General features: G+C 43.0%; 4 protein-coding genes across 4 annotated transcripts; 2 read left to right on the top strand and 2 right to left on the bottom strand.

Moving 5' to 3' along the window:
- Positions 1–18: 18 nt before the first annotated feature.
- LOC128267712 (galectin-7-like) lies at positions 19–818 on the top strand. Its single transcript, XM_053004602.1, has 3 exons — positions 19–139; positions 209–291; positions 380–818. The coding sequence occupies exons 1-3, from the start codon at positions 113–115 to the stop codon at positions 699–701; spliced, it is 432 nt and encodes a 143-aa protein (XP_052860562.1). The 5' UTR covers positions 19–112; the 3' UTR covers positions 702–818.
- A 306-nt stretch (positions 819–1124) lies between these two features.
- Positions 1125–1903, bottom strand: LOC128267732 (galectin-4-like). Its single transcript, XM_053004631.1, has 3 exons — positions 1764–1903; positions 1593–1675; positions 1125–1531 (listed from the first exon to the last, which is right to left on the bottom strand). The coding sequence occupies exons 1-3, from the start codon at positions 1788–1790 to the stop codon at positions 1210–1212; spliced, it is 432 nt and encodes a 143-aa protein (XP_052860591.1). The 5' UTR covers positions 1791–1903; the 3' UTR covers positions 1125–1209.
- Positions 1904–7657: 5754 nt separating this feature from the next.
- On the top strand, positions 7658–12482 carry LOC128278691 (sorting nexin-16-like). The gene is made up of 6 exons (XM_053017422.1): positions 7658–7663; positions 10113–10310; positions 10810–11022; positions 11618–11929; positions 12004–12140; positions 12205–12482. The coding sequence occupies exons 1-6, from the start codon at positions 7658–7660 to the stop codon at positions 12275–12277; spliced, it is 939 nt and encodes a 312-aa protein (XP_052873382.1). The 3' UTR covers positions 12278–12482.
- Positions 12445–15859, bottom strand: LOC128278690 (phosphatidate cytidylyltransferase, photoreceptor-specific-like). Its single transcript, XM_053017421.1, has 4 exons — positions 15779–15859; positions 15486–15714; positions 14031–14164; positions 12445–12550 (listed from the first exon to the last, which is right to left on the bottom strand). Exons 2-4 carry the CDS (start codon positions 15636–15638, stop codon positions 12445–12447), a joined length of 393 nt encoding a protein of 130 aa, XP_052873381.1. The 5' UTR covers positions 15639–15714; positions 15779–15859.
- Between the last annotated feature and the right edge of the window lie 2099 nt (positions 15860–17958).

Below are 17958 nucleotides of genomic sequence, written 5' to 3'. Positions count from 1 at the left end.
AATTCACAATCGGTTCAGATCGGAACAATGTTTCGAAAATTTCAGCAAATAGCACACGAACCTCTGGGCAGTTTGCTATCAAGCATCAGCGTCCTTACACACTGCTGAGAACATGGCACAGCTGCCCGTGTACAATCCGGTAAGTATTGATGCTTTCCGATCCCTTTGACGCTCTGACTAAGTGGAATAATCTTGGGTCTTCTTTCAGCCATCGCCTTTTCTTGGACTACTACCTACAGGACTGGGTCTGTATCGTAAGATAACCATCCGGGGGCGAATGACACACGACATGTAGGTACAGCAGCAGCACCACCAATGCAAAGCGCTCATTGGAAACACGGAACATACTTAATTCCAAGCCCTCCGATCTGTGGCATAGGTTCAACATTAATCTTCAGTGTGGCCCAAACGTCGACCCCCGTGATGATGCGGCGCTCCACATAAGCATACGACTCCGGGAAGGCTTGATCGTGCGCAACACGTACCAGTTCCGAAGTTGGGGTGTTGAGGAACGCTTCGGAGGCTGCCCGGTACAGAAACGGTCGTACTTCGATGTCACCATTACGGTGAAACCGGACAGCTATGGTATCGCCGTGAACGGGTGCCACTACTGTGACTTCAATCATCGCTTACCGTACGCTTCGGTGCGGTTCATTCATACGGGTGTTGGTGCACAAGTCGATGCCATCATAACTGAGTAGAAGTAGGACTGCCCGTTCACGTAAATTGTTCCGAACGTTGTTCAGCGGATAAGTTATATTTTTGCCCGTGTTTTATGTTCGTGTGTGTGTGTATGTTCCGGTACAGTATAAGGAGTAAAGTAATTTGAAAAATTAAACGTTTGTTTGCTTTAATATGCATCGGAATCTGTTACAACACTTTATGCTCGTTATCACTCCAGCCAGCAGCACTTATGTTGCCGTTCGAATAATCTGTAAAGAGATGTTTGCCTTATCAGAAGAAAAAACCGTGCTGTTGGAATTGCAAATCATTCTACATTTAAAACTTATCTACTTTTGGTGCCAGCCAAATCGCATTCGGCCTGACCTGACATGTACGGAGACTGCAAACGCAATGGGAAAGTAGACGCATTGGAAGGAAATATCTATTCGCGGCTTAGCAAGTAAATGACATGGTTTTATTTTGTTTTATGTGTTTCGAAACAACACGAAGCAATCGAGCGAAATTAAGCTTGTGTGTAGTGAGCTTTCATTCCGAAAGTATTGCGTCGACCTTGGCGCCCTCGCCGATGTGAACAAAGCGTATCGAGGCGTATGGCATACGGTGGTTGAAGTCACAGTAATGGGCTCCGTTCACTGCGATACCAAAGCTGTCCGGTTTCACCGTGATTGTTACATCAAAATAGGATTTCTTTATCACGGGGCAACCGCCAAATCGCTCCTCGATGCCCCAGTTGCGAAATTGTACAGAATTACGGATGATCACACCGTCCCGTGGCCGAATGCTGATGTGCAAGGCCGTATCATCGCGGGGATTGGTGTTCGGGCCGGTTTGAAGGTTGATGTTAAATCTGAAATCAAAGCAGATGTCACTGGTTGCATACACATTTTCTAATGAGTCGTGTTTCTCACTGATCATGAGTCATCCGTCCACGAATGGTAACTTTCCGGTAGATTCCCAAGCCAGCGGGAAGATGTGCCAAAAAGGGCGTTGGCTGCAATCGGAGTGTGCAAAATGGGTTCCATTAAGATAAGAATGAAATACGTGCGGAGCTATGGTTTCTATGCCAACACGATACTCACGGGATTAAATACTGGTAGTTGAGACATTGTTACACAACAGAAATTAGCGTTTTGCTTTTTTGAAGCGAATCAATAGATTCAACCGATGCACTCTAAGGTTCGATCCAAAGTATGGTTCAATTACGATTTCATGCCGCAGCAGTAACGGTGTATCGTAAAAAAGTGCCCGATACGATCCAAGATAAGTACGGTTTCCTAGTAATGGTTATCTTGAGCCTTATCTTCTTCATGTCTCCATCTTCATCTTCTTCATATGAATCAACCATGACACCGTACATATGCGGATAAATAGGTGTATTAGTAAGGAATTTGTAGAATTTGTACGCTCCTTACATTTCATATAGGCACTAGAGCTGGATTAATGTAGCCATAAGTCAAAGTATTTTGATGGGATTGAGTGGACCATGTTTCTAGCATATGTTCCACAAAACAAATGTAGCACAGGTAATAATATTTATTCCTATTTGACCATTGGTTTATAAATATTACACAGAAGAAAATTTAAAAACGTGCGCTATTGATGTTACACTACTGCAGATCCTTATCTTTTTTTTTAATTTCTGACAAACCTTGCATAGGTATTCAGTCTTCCTATCAAACAAAGCTTTTCATTACTTGTTAAAGGAAGCACCAATGAGTGAAAGGGAGAGCAATTTGTAGATTCTGTGAAAAATATTTGATTTCATTTTATGAATTTTATTTTATTTCTTCTCTACATTATCTGAATAATAGAAATGAAAAAAGAAAAACATGGTAAAATATATGGTATTTACCATGTTATGGTAAAATATATGAAACCCCACTAACAGATCAGTCGGTAACGCTCGTCGCTGTCACGCAGCTGGTCTTGGTTCGATTCTCGGTTCGATATCGATGGCCCAAAATTTTCTTAGATGGATGTGAACGACGAAGAGCCAAGTTTGGTCGAATGTGAGCAGTTTTGCTTACAGTTTTCTTCGATTGCAGGGTCGTGGATAGAACGGTCAATAAAGAATATTTCACCCCAAACATACTGTCACTTTAGGCACAATAACTTTTCTTCCAGTTGACCAAATTTCATGAAAATTTTGAATGGAAGTCTGGAAAGAATGTACCTTTCAAACAAATATACCCACATCTAGATGGCGTCACCAGAAATTACCATATTGAAAAAGTCCTGTTTACTTTGGGACAGCATGAGAGATGAAATGTGTAATGTTCGTTGTGCTCCTTTTCCCTAGGTGCTGACCCACTTGACCAACTTCCAGAACTGCCACCAATTCGTTTTGGGATTTTCAGATTTCGATTACCTAGGGAGTCCGAAAACACCAGTTGGACACAACAGGGTACACAGGCTTAAGCATCCTACCCTGCGTACTTTGTCGAACATGCTGTTCTATGGTTACCCCGAACTGTATCGGATCAGCACTTGTGTACCTGCCGATGCTGCTGTAGCGTCAAACAATTTACCCAACGACAATCCTGTTCCACGGATCGGACTAACAGGTAGCATAAGTGAAGTATAAATAACGCAAATTTGAAATCAGTCTTTCAGTTATTAGTTGGCCTCCGTGTCGTTGGCATTGTGATCCAGACTTGCAGCAAGTGGTCCGCCATATCCTTACGATCGTTCTAAGTCTAACCGTGAGTTAAGAGTAGTAAGTGAGTTTACAATAATCAATGTTTCAGTGTGAAAAATCAGTGAAAATTGTGACGTAATTAAGGGATTCTGTTGCGAGATTGTTATTTCTGCCAATTGTGAAAAAATGAGGGCATTAGCAACGGTTATACGGTTATTGTATGCTAACGTGATTTGACGTAAAGTTCTTGCTTGATTGTTAGTTGTCTACTGGCGAATTGCCAATTACGCAAACAATTTTTGAGATGTACCAACTTCATAGCATATTTAAAATTGCTTAAATGTTACAACTTTAATTTGTGCTCAATAAGGTAAACTTTTGTGCCTTCTTATGTAACGGATATTGCGTTGGTAGCTCCATTGCTACAACATTCAATCACTGGAATTTCTGATACTCTGACAGGTTTTGGATAGTATGTGCGAGTATGTACTTTGTAAAGACCAATATCGATTGAACTTGGTGCTTGGACCGCGTCGATCGTTAGCAGGAAGGAGTGAATGGGGACAAAGGCTTCCGTTTTTGGAATCGGTATACTTTGGTTATTTTCTGGCTAGCAAGTTCTAATTGTATGGATTCGTCAGTCATGTCCTCGAGATCTCTACAAAAGATCACGCACTGGCTTGAATTGAGGGTAGCGTGGGGTTGGATGAATTCTCCGGTGATGAGTTTGGTGAGGGAGAGCAGTTTGGTGTAATGGGCTTCGTTGCGGGTGGAGATTAGGTATTTTTTACCTTGGTCGAAAGGCTTGCCGGTTACGTTCGGTCCAGTACAGTTTGTTATTGTCTTTCCGGTTATGAAGGGTTGGAGTTTTGTGTCGTCGTTTCTTTTAAGGACAAGGTATTTTAATTCCCCGCATGTACCCAGAGAGTCCATGTATGCGGGGACTGTTCTCCCTCTATGGGTTGAACCCATAATGGGAGGGAATTTGTCCGCGACCGAAAGGCCGACGGACATTTTCAAAAACTGGGATTTCCTATCCCAGGTGTTAGGGTTTTGTTTTGTTAAGGGTAGAAAAGTAAATTAAAGGAACGCCACTTATCTTGATATGATGCCCGTCTATGCCGGGTGTCGTAGTTGGTTCCCGATGGGCCCGATGGTAATATTCTTGTTCTTGGTAGAAATCTTGATTTGGTTTTGTGAACGATTTGTGAACAGGTATCTTCGTTACTAAAACATACAACGTCATTGTAACTGTTTGCACCTGTGCCTTCCTCATATGGGATGTGCCTGTCTTTTATTCATATGCTGTTGAGACGACGGAGGATGTGGCCCTTTTTGCATAGATTGTGTTTGGTTATGTTGAAAAAAACGATTTGTTCCGGGATTGATCATGTAATCAACCTGCCAAGTTCTTATGCTTTGATCAACATCTCAGGCCGTGTTGAATAGGTATGTTGAAAGGTTTTAGTGGTCTGTTGCAATAGATTATATTCCGTACGATCTTTGGGATGATTTTTATGTAGGGAAAAAATACCTTACTTATCCGAAAACCAATTCGCTAGATCTGTTGGTTTTCCGTCGAATTTACCAAGATCTCTCACAAAGTCACTCAATTTACCAACATTGGTCAAATCATTCATGGCTTTTAGTTGTGCAGCCGTTAGTGCCATTTTTGGTTTGTTTGAATGTAAATAACAAATCTAACTCACACTCACAATAATCCGTTCGGTTTTATTTGCAAAAGTACTTGTTTGCAATAGTTTGTTTAAAAGTGCTTTACCGTAACTTGCTCTGTTCTGTTGCGAGATTGTGATAACTGTGAGATTATTGTGAAAAAATGTGGGCATTAGAAACGGTTATTATATGCCGTACTTTTTAGACTACTGAAATTAACGTATGCTAACGTGATTTGACGTAAAGTTCTTTCTTGATTAGTGGTCTACATTATGTTGCGAATTGCCAATTACGCAAGCAACTTTTGAGATGTACCAACTTCTGAGCATGTTGTGTTTGATGTACCAACTTCTGAGCCAACTGTTGTGCCTTTACGGATGCTGCGTTGGTAGTTCCGTTGCTACAACATTCAATCATTTAAATTTCTGATATTCTGATAACTGATATAACAGTTTAGCGGGGTTCCGTTTACTCTTTTCTGGAAACGGTATACTTTTGTTACTTTTTGTTTCGCTAGCTCTTGTTGGATTGACTCGTCGGACATTCCTTCGAGATCTCTGCAAAAAATCACGCATTGGGATGTATTAAGGGTTGCATGGGGTTCTATTATGATTGGTTCGCCAGTTGCCAAGTTTTTCATTGTGAGGAGACGGGTGAATTGTTTTTCGTTTTGGATGGAGATGAGGTATTTCTTGCCTCCATCGAAAGGTTTTCCAGTAATGTTGCTGTTTCCAGCGAAAGCGGTAATTGTTTTAGCTGTTACGAAGGGGTGAAGTTTCTTATTGTCAGTTCTTCTAAGTACCAGGTATTTCATGTCTTTGGATGTGCCGTCAGGGTCCATGTATATGGGGAGGGTTTTCCCTCTACGGGTAGAGCCCATAGCGGGAGGAAAGTGGAGGAAAGTAAATTCACAAAGTTCTTGCTTGATTGTTAGTGGTCTACTTCCAGCCCAAACAAATGCTGGACTATGTTGCGAATTGCCAATTACGCAAACATTTTTAGAGATGTACCAACTTCATAGCATACTTTAAATTGCTTAAATGTTACAACTCTCATTTGTGGTCAATAAGGTATACCTTTGTGCCTTTTTTATGTAACGGATGTTGCGTTGGTAGTTCCATTGCTACAACATTCAATCACTAGAATTTCTGATACTCTGACAGGTTTTGGATAGTATGTGCGAGTATGTACTTTGTAAAGACCAATATCGATTGAACTTGGTGCTTGGACCGCGTCGATCGTTAGCAGGAAGCAGTGAGTGGGGACAAAAGCTCCGTTAATTCTTTTTTGGAATCGGTATACTTTGGTTACTTTCTGGCTAGCAAGTTCTAATTGTATGGATTCGTCAGTCATGTCCTCGAGATCTCTAAAAAAAAAAGGCACAGGCTTGAATTGAGGGTAGCGTGGGGTTGGATGGGTTCTCCGGTGATGATTTTGGTGAAGAAGAGCAGTTTGGTATAATGGGCTGCGTTGCGGATGGAGATTAGGTATTTTTTTCCTTGGTCGAAAGGCTTGCCGGCTACGTTAGGTCCAGTACAGTTTGTTATTGTTTCTCCCGTTATGAAAGGTTGGAGTTTTGCGTCGTCGTTTCTTTTTAGTACCAGGTATTTTAGCTCCCCGCATGTACCCAGATAGTCCATGCAGTCGGGGACTGTTCTCCCTCTATAATGGGAGGGAATTTGTCCGCGACCGGAGGGTCGGCGGACATTTTCAAAAACTGGAATTTCTTATCCCAGGTGTTGGGGTTTTGTTTGTTTTGTTGGGGTAGAAAAGTAAATTAAAGGAAGGCCACTTATCTTGAAATGATGCCCGTCTATGCCGGGTTGGTCGTAGTTGGTTCCCGATGGGCCCGATGGTAATATTCTTGTTCTTGGTAGAAATCTTGATTTGGTTTTGTGAACGATTTGTGAACAGGTATCTTCGTTACTAAAACATACAACGTCATTGTAACTGTTTGCACCTGTGCCTTCCTCATATGGGATGTGCCTGTCTTTTATTCATATGCTGTTGAGACGACGGGGGATGTGGCCTTTTTTGCATAGATTGTGTTTGGTTATGTTGAAATAAACGGTTTGTTCCAGGATTGATCATGTAATCAACCTGCCAAGTTCTTACCAGTTACCAGCCAGTTAGAGTTTTCTACTCCCGGTTGAATTGTTGCCACAATAGGTTCTCTTCCCGACTGATTCCGACTGATTTCTGTATAGCGACTGAATCTTTGTCATTGGCGACTGATTTTCGTATAGCGACAGAGTCCGTTTCTCTACTGAATCCGACTGAGCGCCGTTTATTAAAATCTTTTAATTAATTTCTTTTTATACATTCGTCCTCCGTGTTCCATCGGTGCACGCGTTTTTCGGTGCTGGTGCTGCAGTTGTCGCGCCGGGCGTCTCTGCGTTTAAAAAACCCCCCTTACTTCGGTACACAGCATCTATGGTTTACCCTGCAGTCTGTTCTTCCGCCTATATCTCTTTCATTCCAATAGGTAAAGAGGAAAACCTGGATATTTCTCGTTGCCAATTTATGTAGCTAGGACATTGGCATAATCCTTGCTACATATCGATAATATTCCTGACCTTGCTCTTTCGTCCTGTGTGTGACTCTAACTGCTATTCATGGTTTTGGCATGGTTACCACCATTCGACGACTTTGTCTTTTACCATGCAGGTGCGTCGTAATGTTGAGAACAGAATGTTCTTCGTGGAATTTTCCTAGCCTCGACTCTTGCCTTTTACTAATTGTCACTCCCTACCACCTTGATCGGGTTACTCGTTCTCCGCTTTCCGTCACCCCTCGAGCTCGGCCGTTGCCACCACTATACTTCTCGACGCTGCATCGGGAAATCCCCTCGGTTGGTGGTGTGTCCTAAAGGACCAAAGTGTCGGTCGTCCTTCTGTGTTGCGATCCCAGGTAACTGCTGGGTCGGGCTTCTGCGTTGGGACACTGGGCGCTTTAGGTGGATCGTTAAGGATCCCGGTCGTCTGGAATCTTCAGGATCGTCGGCCGTTGTTTTTACGATCATTTTCCTGTGCTGCTATCCCTACACACGTATGTAATTTCAGGTATAATTCAGGTAACCGCTGGGCTTCTGCGTTGGGACACCGGGCCCTTGAGATACATCCTTCAGGGTAACCCCGAACAGTATCGGATCTCCAGTTGTGTACCTGCCGATGCTGCTGTAGCGCCAAACAATGTACCCAACAACAATCCTGTTCCATGGATCGGACTGACAGGTAGCTTACGTGAAGTATAAATAACGCAAATTTGAAATCAGTCTTTCAGTTATTAGTTGGCCTCCGTGTCGTTGGCATTGTGATCCATACTTGCAGCAAGTGGTCGGCCATATCGTTACGATCGGTCTAAGTCTAACCGTGAGTCTAACAATAATCAATGTTTCAGAGCGAAAAATCAGTGCAAAAATGTGACGTAATTATGAGATTCTGTTGCGAGATTGTGATAACTGTGAGATTATTGTGAAAAAATGTGGACATTAGAAACGGTTGTACGGTTATTATGCCGTACTTTTTATTAGACTACTGAAATTAACGTTTGCTAACGTGATTTGACGTAAAGTCACCAAGTTCTTTCTTGATTAGTGGTATACTTTATGTTGCGAATTGCCAATTACGCAAGCAACTTTTGAGATGTACCAACTTCTGAGCATATTTTTCGTTTGTGGGCAATAAGGTACTAGGCTGCTCATTAAATTCGGAGCCTCGACAACTTAGAGCGCTGCTAGGAGTGTAATTTTTGTTTTGTTTTATTTGTTCACTCTTCAAACGAACGTATGTAAAGTTTCATTTCAATCGGTCACTTACTTTTTTTTTTACAAGCCATTTAGTATCGACATGTCACAGTATTTTTCACAATGGAAAAAACCAAGTATCGTGCAGTGATTGAATTTTTATTTTTGAAAGGTTTAAAAGCAAAGGAAAATTATGAACGAATGTTGAAAGTGTATAAGGACTCTTTACCTTTAATTAGGTGGTTAAAAGAGGGGTTTCTGAGTTTAAATGCGGTCGTAGTAGCCTTTAAGACGATCCATGTCAAAAACGTCAAAAAACAGACACAACATCGAAAATCGTAAAACAATACAGGATATCGTTTTCGAAAATCGTCCAATCACTGATAGAAATTAAGTACCATCCCTAGCCAACTCATTGAGCAGTATAACCAATATTTTGACTGAAGTTTTGGGTTCCTGAAAGCTGTTTGCAACATGGGTGCCGCATTTGTTACAAACGCATTCGAATGCATCTTTGTTGACAACATTTAAAGCGTTTTCGATTGGATAAAGTGGATTTTGTGCATTGAATCATCGCTAGGGATGAGACTTAGGTCTATTACCATGATCCTGAATCAAAACAAGAGGTTAAGGAGTTGTGTGAACCTTTTTCTTCAGTTCCGAAACAAGTTCGTCCAGAAATTGACTAAAAAGATGTTAGCATCAGTTTTGTGGGATGCGAATGGAATTTTGCTAACGGATTACTTGCAAATTGATAAAACAATAAATTTTGACTAGTTTTGTAACATTTTAGAGCAACTGAAAGCGAAAATTCGTGAAAATAGACCCGGTTTGCAGAAGAAAAACAACCCCTTTCATGAGGGCAACGCACCCTGCACAGAAGAGCATTTTGAAAATAGCAAAAATCCATGAATTAAAGTACGAATTGTTGTAGTATCCACCCTATTCGCCAGATTTGGCCCTTAGCGACTTCCATCTGTTTTCAAACCAAAAAAAAATCGTGCACGGAAAGGGTTTTTCATCAAATGATGACGTCATAACAGCTGTAAAAAAGTAATGTGACACGTCGATACTAAATGGCTTGTTAAAAAAAAAGTAAGTGTCCGATTGAAATGAAACTTCACATACGTTCATATGAAGAGTGAACAAATAAAACAAAACAAAAATTACACTCCTAGCAGCGCTCTAAGTTGTCGAGGCTCCGAATTTAATGAGCAGCCTAGTAAACTGTTGTGCCTTTACGGATGCTGCGTTGGTAGTTCCGTTGCATTTAAATCATTCAAATTTCTGATACATCAATCATTTAAATTTCTGATATTTAGTAACTGATATAAGTTTAGCGGTTGGTTTATTTTCAATGGTTTTTTCGAGGGACTTAGTCCCTCGCCTTCCGAGGAGGACGATGCTGGTCTCTTGGCCAGCCCAGGCTCGGAATGCATCTCTGCATCCGGCTGCCTGTGCTCCGATTCCGCTTCGGAGTCGGAGCTGGAGGGGGAGGAGGTGGAAGGGGTGGAGGATTGGGAATGCGTCGGGGAGGAGACGGGAGAGGAGGTGGGGGTTGAAGAGGGGGTAATCATGGGGGTTTTTTGATTCTTTTCTAGCTCGTTGTTACGCGCTCGTAGCTGAGCATTTTCTATTTTGAGTTCGTTAATTTGTGCCAACATTAGTTCCTGTTGTTTTAAAATTTTGTCAAGGGTAGTTTGGAGTTGGTTAGTTTGGTCTTGTTCTTTGTTGTCTTTGTCGGTGTTGAGTCTTTCATTTACTTTGCTTACAAAAGTTGGGGCAGAGTTGTTGGTGTACGTGTTGCTTTCGACAATTTTGCGAGCCTCATATGCGCTCACTCTGTTGTCGATTTTTGTTTTAATGATAAGAGTTTCTTTAACGTAGCATTGGGCTTGTGGTTGCCCTTGCACTTCTCCCATTTCTTTTCGGCTTTGCAAAATTTCTGAGCGTGGCCAAAGCTTAAGCAATTGGCGCACCGCATTGGCGCACAGCAATTGATCATATTAGTGGGTATAACCCAGTTCTTCTAAGGAAGTTTCCTTTCTTGGTTCGGGTGATTTGATAGTATAAAATTGGCCATGGCGCTGGGGACTCTCGAGCAACGATAACGCCACCATCGAAACGGCTCTATGAAAGTCGGCGGACCTCCGAGCTGTCGGCAAGCGATTTCGGTGCGAACAAATCGAATAATGTCAGAATCGCGGCGGCGGCGGCGCCTGCTGCAATTCGCATTCCCATTGTCGGCTACGAAGTCATGGAGGAGAGAGCGCGGTTCACGGTAAGCACGGCAGACACGCATACCAAGAGAGCTAAACAAACCTCGTCGTCGTCGCCGCCGCCCTTGATTCGTGGCGTGTACTACAATCTTCTCCTCCCAAACAACGACAGCGCAGCAGTAGGCTATGGCCGAGATGTACTTCATCTCACTCGTTTCATTAACGCCTTATTGTTTGCCTTATTCATTTGTATCTATAGACTGTAGATGTATTTTTAGTGTTCTCTTATCAACACTATCTGGGGCGAGCGATGTACATGTTGACCAACAATTGTGCGATTGCGCATCTTGCAAATGCCCCTTTGTTGTGTGATAAAACGAGGTGTAGCGACTCGAAGGTGCCATTAAAGATATAACATTAGCCGATCTTCTTATGCAGGCGACGAGAGGCAAATTGCACAAATTTTTTGTTACGAAATATCCCGCTTAATAGGCGACCAATTACCAATCCCCAATTTGATGCGCCTTTCGTCAGCCAACGTTCGGTAACAACGTAATTATACTGTAACAAGATTGATCATTTTCACAGTTCCCCTTCATAGTAATGTCTTAATAGAGATGGAATATGTAATGTCTGTTCGCTTTGCGTATGTTACAGATATTTAAATTGCGCATAGAAAACAGCATATCGCACAGCTGCTGGTTGGTACTTCGGAGGTACACCGACTTTGTGCGTCTCAACAACAAACTGAAGAGTGCCTTCCCACACTGCAATCTCGTGCTGCCCCGTAAAAAATGGTTTGGCGACAACTTCAGCACCGGTTTCATCGACAACCGGATACAGGGACTGCAAGCGTTCATCAATATCATTCTCGGAGATGATGCCATGCGCACCTGTCAAGCGGTTCGGGACTTTTTCTGTCTCGACGAACCGCCACCCTCGTACTCGGAGAGCATGGAAGAATCCAGGGTATGTTACGTGCACAAAAAATAGCCATAAGCACAATGTGTTGCCCATTATTGACGTTTCGCGTTTTTGCACAGGTCGTCTTCGAGGCACAGGAAGAACGAATCTCAGAGCTCAGGCAGCAGCTGCAAACCAAAGAAGATCTCATACAGACACTGCAGAAAAGATTGGCCACCGAAACCAATCGCAACACCATACTGAGCAACGTGCTAAGGTAAGCGAGCCGGCTGGGCGCCTGATTGAACGAGTGACATCCGTTTTCCCTTTTTTTGTTGCAGGAATACTGCCGAAAATTGTGCCAAATGTGCAAAGTGCATCGATCAGCAGTTAAAGGAATCCGTCTACAAATAGCAACAGGATCCTAAAGTGGATGGCAATCGCCAGAGGATTTCTAACAGTTTCATATGCATTACCCTGATATTAATAGTATAATATTAATAAATAATGGCACTTTAGTCCTTTTAAAACATGTCGTCCTTTGTGTAAACGATTTTCCCGTTGTTTTACTGTACCCGTTTTCAACATACCGTAATCATCAGTGCCAGCGGTCCTTGGTAGATGATGCCACAGAACAGAGTGATCATGATCATCGTGAAGATACCACGTATTACCCAGTTCCGCCATCTACAAAGAGAAACCAAATCAAATAAAGAAAAATTCAGCACATTTTGAACATGGTAATAAGTAAAAAAAACCCCGCTGATAGAGCAGTCGGTAACGCTCTTCGCTGTCAGCGCAGCTGGCCGTGGTTCGAATCCCGGGATCGGTTGTAACTCAACCGGCCATGGTTTCGATTCCCGATACCGGCGTGACAGGGAGGTTGGCGCGGGGCTAACAATCCCGTCCGTAAAAATTAAAAAAAAAAAAGTTACAGAAGAGCACCAGAGATTAACATTCTCTCTCTCTAACATTCTCATTCTCTAACATTCTCTGGTGCCAGGCCAAGACTGCTCAGCGGTTGTAGCGCCGAAAAGAAGAAGAAGAAGAATAAGTAAAAAATAGTTAAAACAAAAATGGAGCCTGGCACCAGAAACAATGTTAATCTCTGGTGCTCTTCTGTAACTTTTTTTTTTTTAATTTTTACGGACGGGATTGTTAGCCCCGCGCCAACCCCCCTGTCACGCCGGTTTGCAAAGAAACTGCAACAGCATTCTGCGAAAAAAATTAAAATAAATCGTACATTCAAATTTCACATTCTAGACTTTTCTTGGCAAATGTAGATCATCACAGATGCTGATTAAAGTACAAAAATAGAAGCAATAACAGATGAATTTAATTAGAATAATATGGTGATACTTTCAAGCTTGCATTTCTGGTGTGTCCAGAAACCGTACACAACTAATTGCCAAAATTAAAGTAAAAAACTGAAATATAAAATTTATATATTTTGGTACTGTGCGATTCACTGAACCAACAGACCCGAAAGTAAATCATTTCGGTGATCTTTCAACAAGCAACACTGCTTACATCTCTGATAAGCTACATCAAGATCTCGTTTCAAAGTGATAGTCACGATGATCTTGACATTGAAAAACTGGCGGTTCAAGTGCGCAAAACCTCACGTTAGCCCGCATCCGCAGCATTCGTATGGTAACCTTCAAACACATGACAGGTTTCTCTAATGTGGCTAGCAGCCCTGAAAACAAAAAGGTTATAGGCGGTGTAAAAACGGAATGTGTGCGATGGTACGCTATGGTGTCCCGTCATGGAAAACACACAGAACCGGTTAGTTTTCGTTTCAAAAGAAAAAACTACTATTTCATTGTTGATTTTCCATTTGCAACCAGAGGTTGCGCAGTGGCTGAAGCACCGGAACAATACTTTTCCGACGCTATTGGCTCAGGTACATTATTTAATTAGCGCAATACACGCGCGCGCGCGCGAGGCTGGGTAGGGGCGGCTTCGAGGAAATCGAGCAAGGTAAGCAGACAGCAAAACGGCCGTTTTCACAACAAACCGAGGCGCAACCATTGAAATGCATGTGCAAATGGAGGAGTCGGTTGTGGCGGGATGTTCCAGTTCAGTTCACTCGATCTCTGGATCGATTACGCAAGAAAAAGGTTAACGCGATGAAACTTCGAATGGCTTCGCAGATTCCAATTACCTGTCGGGTAATCCGTCCAGAATATGTGTTAAAATTTCTGGCATCTTATTGGTACCTTGCGGCTGATTTTTAGCCAACTCTTCGATGTACTTCTCATCCGGCAGCCGTTCCTCGGTCTCTGTTTCTGAATCAACCTGAAATTAGTTAGTGATAATAAACATTATGTAATACTCCAGCTACGAATCGATGTTTCAGGCAACTACGTGACAATCGGTCACACGATACCAGCGCCATGCGATAAGTTTAACCGGCTTATCGCTGGCTTTAAACGCTTTAAATGTATACTTTAGTGATAAGCAGTTTGATGATAAAGTAGGAAGAAATTAGTGCATCTCTATCGTACCAAGTGAAGCGCATGATTGCACTGAGACAGGGCCAAGAATGGGGCTTGAGCGTCCAAATTAAAAGAAGACGATTTGAACTTCGCTTCACAGTGGTGCCATTTGGCGGAAGCATTTTTCAGGCTCTCGTGTGAATGTGTCGTTTGATTCAAATTTACCCCCGGAACAGATTTGTCCCAACGCTCGGTCCGGTTTTGCTTATCTTCCGAACCCTAGCGATAAGAGTTGTTCGTGTATGTTAAGTGTGAGCGTAGCTTCCTTTTAGAAACATGCTATTTAAGCGTGCTTTCAACCAACACTAACTCAAACGGATGTAGACCTGGGATTTCGCCTTATTAGCTTATTAAACAATACAGGTATCCCATGGGTCAGGGGGCTTTTTCAAATTAAAAGTCATTTCCACGTAACAAATTCGTGAGCTCAAGCTAAGCAACGTTGCAAAGGAAAAGGAATGCAGGGTCATGTCAACACCCCAGGGGTATTTAAATAGGAGAATTATGTTACGAAACTGTCCGGAAGGAATTGGATCATCCTCCCTCATGGCTCACACTTCGGGTATATTTTATTCCAGCAACTATCGGCTCGCCAAATGAACTACGGGTGGCCAATTTTGCGTCACAGGCATTGGTAATGCAAATTTAATTAGTATCAGCACCAGCAAGAGTGGCAACTCTGTGTCAGGATAAGTAGTTCCTATCCTTGAAGCAGGCTTACAATGTTGTTGATAAAGAGAAAGAATGAAAATAAAACAGTATCGCTCCAATTAGCGCCGCTATTGGCTCCAAAAAGGAATGCAAAACACCTGTACGACGACATTCAGGAGAGGAGAGTTGGCGGGTGATTCTGTTTACATACAGAGAATTCAGCCACAACCAGACGGCATCCGGGCAGCTGCGAGTGGTTGCCAGGATCCAAGAACGGGGAAAAGGAGTTTGTGGAAACCCTTCGAAATGGGAGAGAAATTGAGAAAAACTTTCGCTACACTCGCCACACACGGCGCAAGGAGAAAGAGAGCGGTCTGAGCGGTTCCTACGCAGGAAAAATCGATAAACTGCGAAGCAGCGCTTTAGCCCGACCGACCGACTGTCACCATCGGCCACCGGAAGATACGTACATGGTCCGAATTTTCCGTAGTTGTACATTCCTTCGGCTGCGACTGATGGTCCTGCTTGGGATCTTTCTCCTCTTGGTGCTCTAGTGTGGCTTCCGCTTCAGCTGCTACACGCCGACGGAGCTCCGTACCACCGTCTCCCTCCGCCGTGCTCATGGTGGTGCGTTAGGCTTCCGGGCAACGTTACCAACTTTGCACAAAACTCACGACCAACGAACACAACGCAGCGGGCCTGGTTTAATGTAGAACTTTCGTTAGAATTTCCAACACCACGTAGCAAACGCACATCCGCTCACACGATTCACTGCCTGCCGCGATCTACCCGCACTCGGACGACGGAACGAAACTCTGTTGAGTTGATTAACAATCTACGACCACCAACCGCACTCACCACTAACCATGAATAGCCGTACTCGAAGCAGCAGCTCGAAGAATAGCGGATTGTGAAGATTAGTGTCACAACAATCTCGGTATTGCACTCGCAGAAGTCAACACTTCGTTGTTGTGTGTTTCATTGTGTTCGTTTCATCGTTCACACACACACACATTTTGACAGCTTGCAATGCCAAAATCGTCCGTCACTCAGAGAAATAGTGCTCGAATTGTGCTCGACTGCTGCTTGATTAGCCGGGTCTCTCACCGTCCAAAGGAGCAAAACACGGCTGTGATTTCGAACAATTTTCTTGTTTTCAATGTTCTATTGTTCTTCTAGCCGAAAATAGCTCCGATTGTCGAGAAGATTTGAAATTTACTCTTTCAAACTAAATTTCTTTAATTTAATATGATTCTAATTAGCATAATAATAATATTTTGGTTTTTTTATCATCTTGTTTTAAAAGGAAACCAAAACGGTCGAACGGTCGAACGATTTGTGCTAAAAGTTGTGGTCATCAAATTTACATTTTACTGATTATTAGACAATAATAGCACTATAATAATAATCATTGAGTTTAAATCATATTTCTGTGACGAATAGTTTTTGAATGTTCTCTAACAAAATATGAGAACAAACAATGATATGATTTCTGTTACAAAGGTTGATGAAAATAATAATTTCTTTCCAAATTAATGCCCGAGGACCGACAAATAAATTACGCAAAGTTACGTTACGCATTTCCTTGCGCGTTCTTTGCGGTACAGAAAAAGAACTTCTTACTGTCTTAAACTTAGGGGGTAAAACTAAAACAATCCCACACGTTTTCGGTCAATAATCATTCATTTTTATCACTATTTCAGATGTACAGGTTTCAATTACGCACGAAAACTGGTACGGAACAGTTTCGTTAGCAGCAGTAGTCACATTTTTACGTTTGTGGTTTGTCATAATATTCATCCGCTAGTCCAGCCACGATCAACAAATGGTGTGGGGCCCGTGTAATTACACTATTGTATCGTCAATGTCGCATTACTACTTAGTATCCAAGTCTAGAGCTGACCTCACGGTTCCCTGCTGACATAGTTATCTACAGAATTTTCTAACGAATAAATCTTCCTTTCAGTTCTGAACGCCCACTATCTATCGGTTTCACTGAGCATAACGCGGACAAAGTGTTCCTAGATCTAAACACGGCTTGCGAAGTTCCGACACAGCGGTGTTTTCAAGATATGGAATTACATTACCGACAAACACTACAAGAGCGAGAGAAACGGAAATTGGAAAAAACTGTAAAGAGCTTTGGAGGGTTGGTTTTAGTGGTTAAACTCTTATCACTGCATCTGCTTCTGCGCTCCTATGCTACCTATTCGCGACTAGCCATCGCAGTGTCGGGTCTCACAACTTACTAGTCCTAGCGCTCCAGGCGCACTAAATATGTTTGGTTAAGTCTAAGTAGCGTAACGCAAAAAACTGCTAAAATATCGCTTACATCTTGGTTTACTCTAGCGAACGATCACAAATATTATCCCTAAGTATGCACAATTTGATGGAGTAATGCCAGTTAGCCTCAACAGGAGCAAGGGAAGCGGTACCGGCAAAACCCCAAGCGCAACTTCCCATCTCTACGGTAGGAGGTTCTCACTACTTGCGCTCAGATTGGGCAGCGATTTGAACAGTTTGAGCTTGTTGCTGCCCTCTTCATCGTGGCACTGGTTCGCGTCGACGGTGGTACAATGTGACCGCTGCTGCTGTAGTGGACCGTGCGGTGCCGGAAATCTACTGCTACTACTCGGCAGGGTACCGGCCATCGATGAGCGGGGCGGAGGGTACGATTGTGGCGAAGATTGGTAGCCCGTGAACGGGGACGTCAAGGCTAGCTCCATGTGCGCGTGGGGAGCCTTGCTGGACAGGCTCAAAGAGGAGATCATCGAGGAGATACCTTGGTGGTCGTGGTACGGCCGGCAGGCAACAATACTCGGATCGTCGTGATAGGATGCACTTTGCAAAATGTTCTCTAGTGACAGCCGCTGTTGCTCAGTCCGTCGATTGTGCTGCTCGGCCGGCAAGTATTGCCGGTGCTGTTGCTGATCGTACTCGAGA

The sequence above is a fragment of the Anopheles cruzii genome, chromosome 2 (genome assembly GCF_943734635.1).
Source record: "Anopheles cruzii chromosome 2, idAnoCruzAS_RS32_06, whole genome shotgun sequence".
Taxonomy (NCBI): domain Eukaryota; kingdom Metazoa; phylum Arthropoda; class Insecta; order Diptera; family Culicidae; genus Anopheles; species Anopheles cruzii.
Note: the sequence above shows the minus strand (reverse complement) of the source record. Positions and strands in the feature narration are given on the sequence as shown.

Excerpts from the sequence above, each read along its gene's own strand:
- LOC128267712 (XM_053004602.1), top strand. The coding sequence starts at position 113 with ATGGCACAGCTGCCCGTGTACAATCCG. Across the intron at positions 140-208 it reads AGCTGCCCGTGTACAATCCG|CCATCGCCTTTTCTTGGACT; the intron begins GTAAGTATTGAT and ends GTCTTCTTTCAG. Across the intron at positions 292-379 it reads GGGCGAATGACACACGACAT|GTTCAACATTAATCTTCAGT; the intron begins GTAGGTACAGCA and ends TCTGTGGCATAG.
- LOC128267732 (XM_053004631.1), bottom strand. The coding sequence starts at position 1,790 with ATGTCTCAACTACCAGTATTTAATCCC. Across the intron at positions 1,676-1,763 it reads AACTACCAGTATTTAATCCC|CCAACGCCCTTTTTGGCACA; the intron begins GTGAGTATCGTG and ends CTCCGATTGCAG. Across the intron at positions 1,532-1,592 it reads GGACGGATGACTCATGATCA|ATTTAACATCAACCTTCAAA; the intron begins GTGAGAAACACG and ends CTTTGATTTCAG.
- LOC128278691 (XM_053017422.1), top strand. Across the intron at positions 11,023-11,617 it reads AGGAGAGAGCGCGGTTCACG|ATATTTAAATTGCGCATAGA; the intron begins GTAAGCACGGCA and ends CGTATGTTACAG. Across the intron at positions 11,930-12,003 it reads AGAGCATGGAAGAATCCAGG|GTCGTCTTCGAGGCACAGGA; the intron begins GTATGTTACGTG and ends GTTTTTGCACAG.
- LOC128278690 (XM_053017421.1), bottom strand. The coding sequence starts at position 15,638 with ATGAGCACGGCGGAGGGAGACGGTGGTACGGAGCTCCGTCGGCGTGTA. Across the intron at positions 14,165-15,485 it reads CTACGGAAAATTCGGACCAT|GTTGATTCAGAAACAGAGAC; the intron begins GTACGTATCTTC and ends AACTAATTTCAG. Across the intron at positions 12,551-14,030 it reads CTGGACGGATTACCCGACAG|ATGGCGGAACTGGGTAATAC; the intron begins GTAATTGGAATC and ends TTCTCTTTGTAG.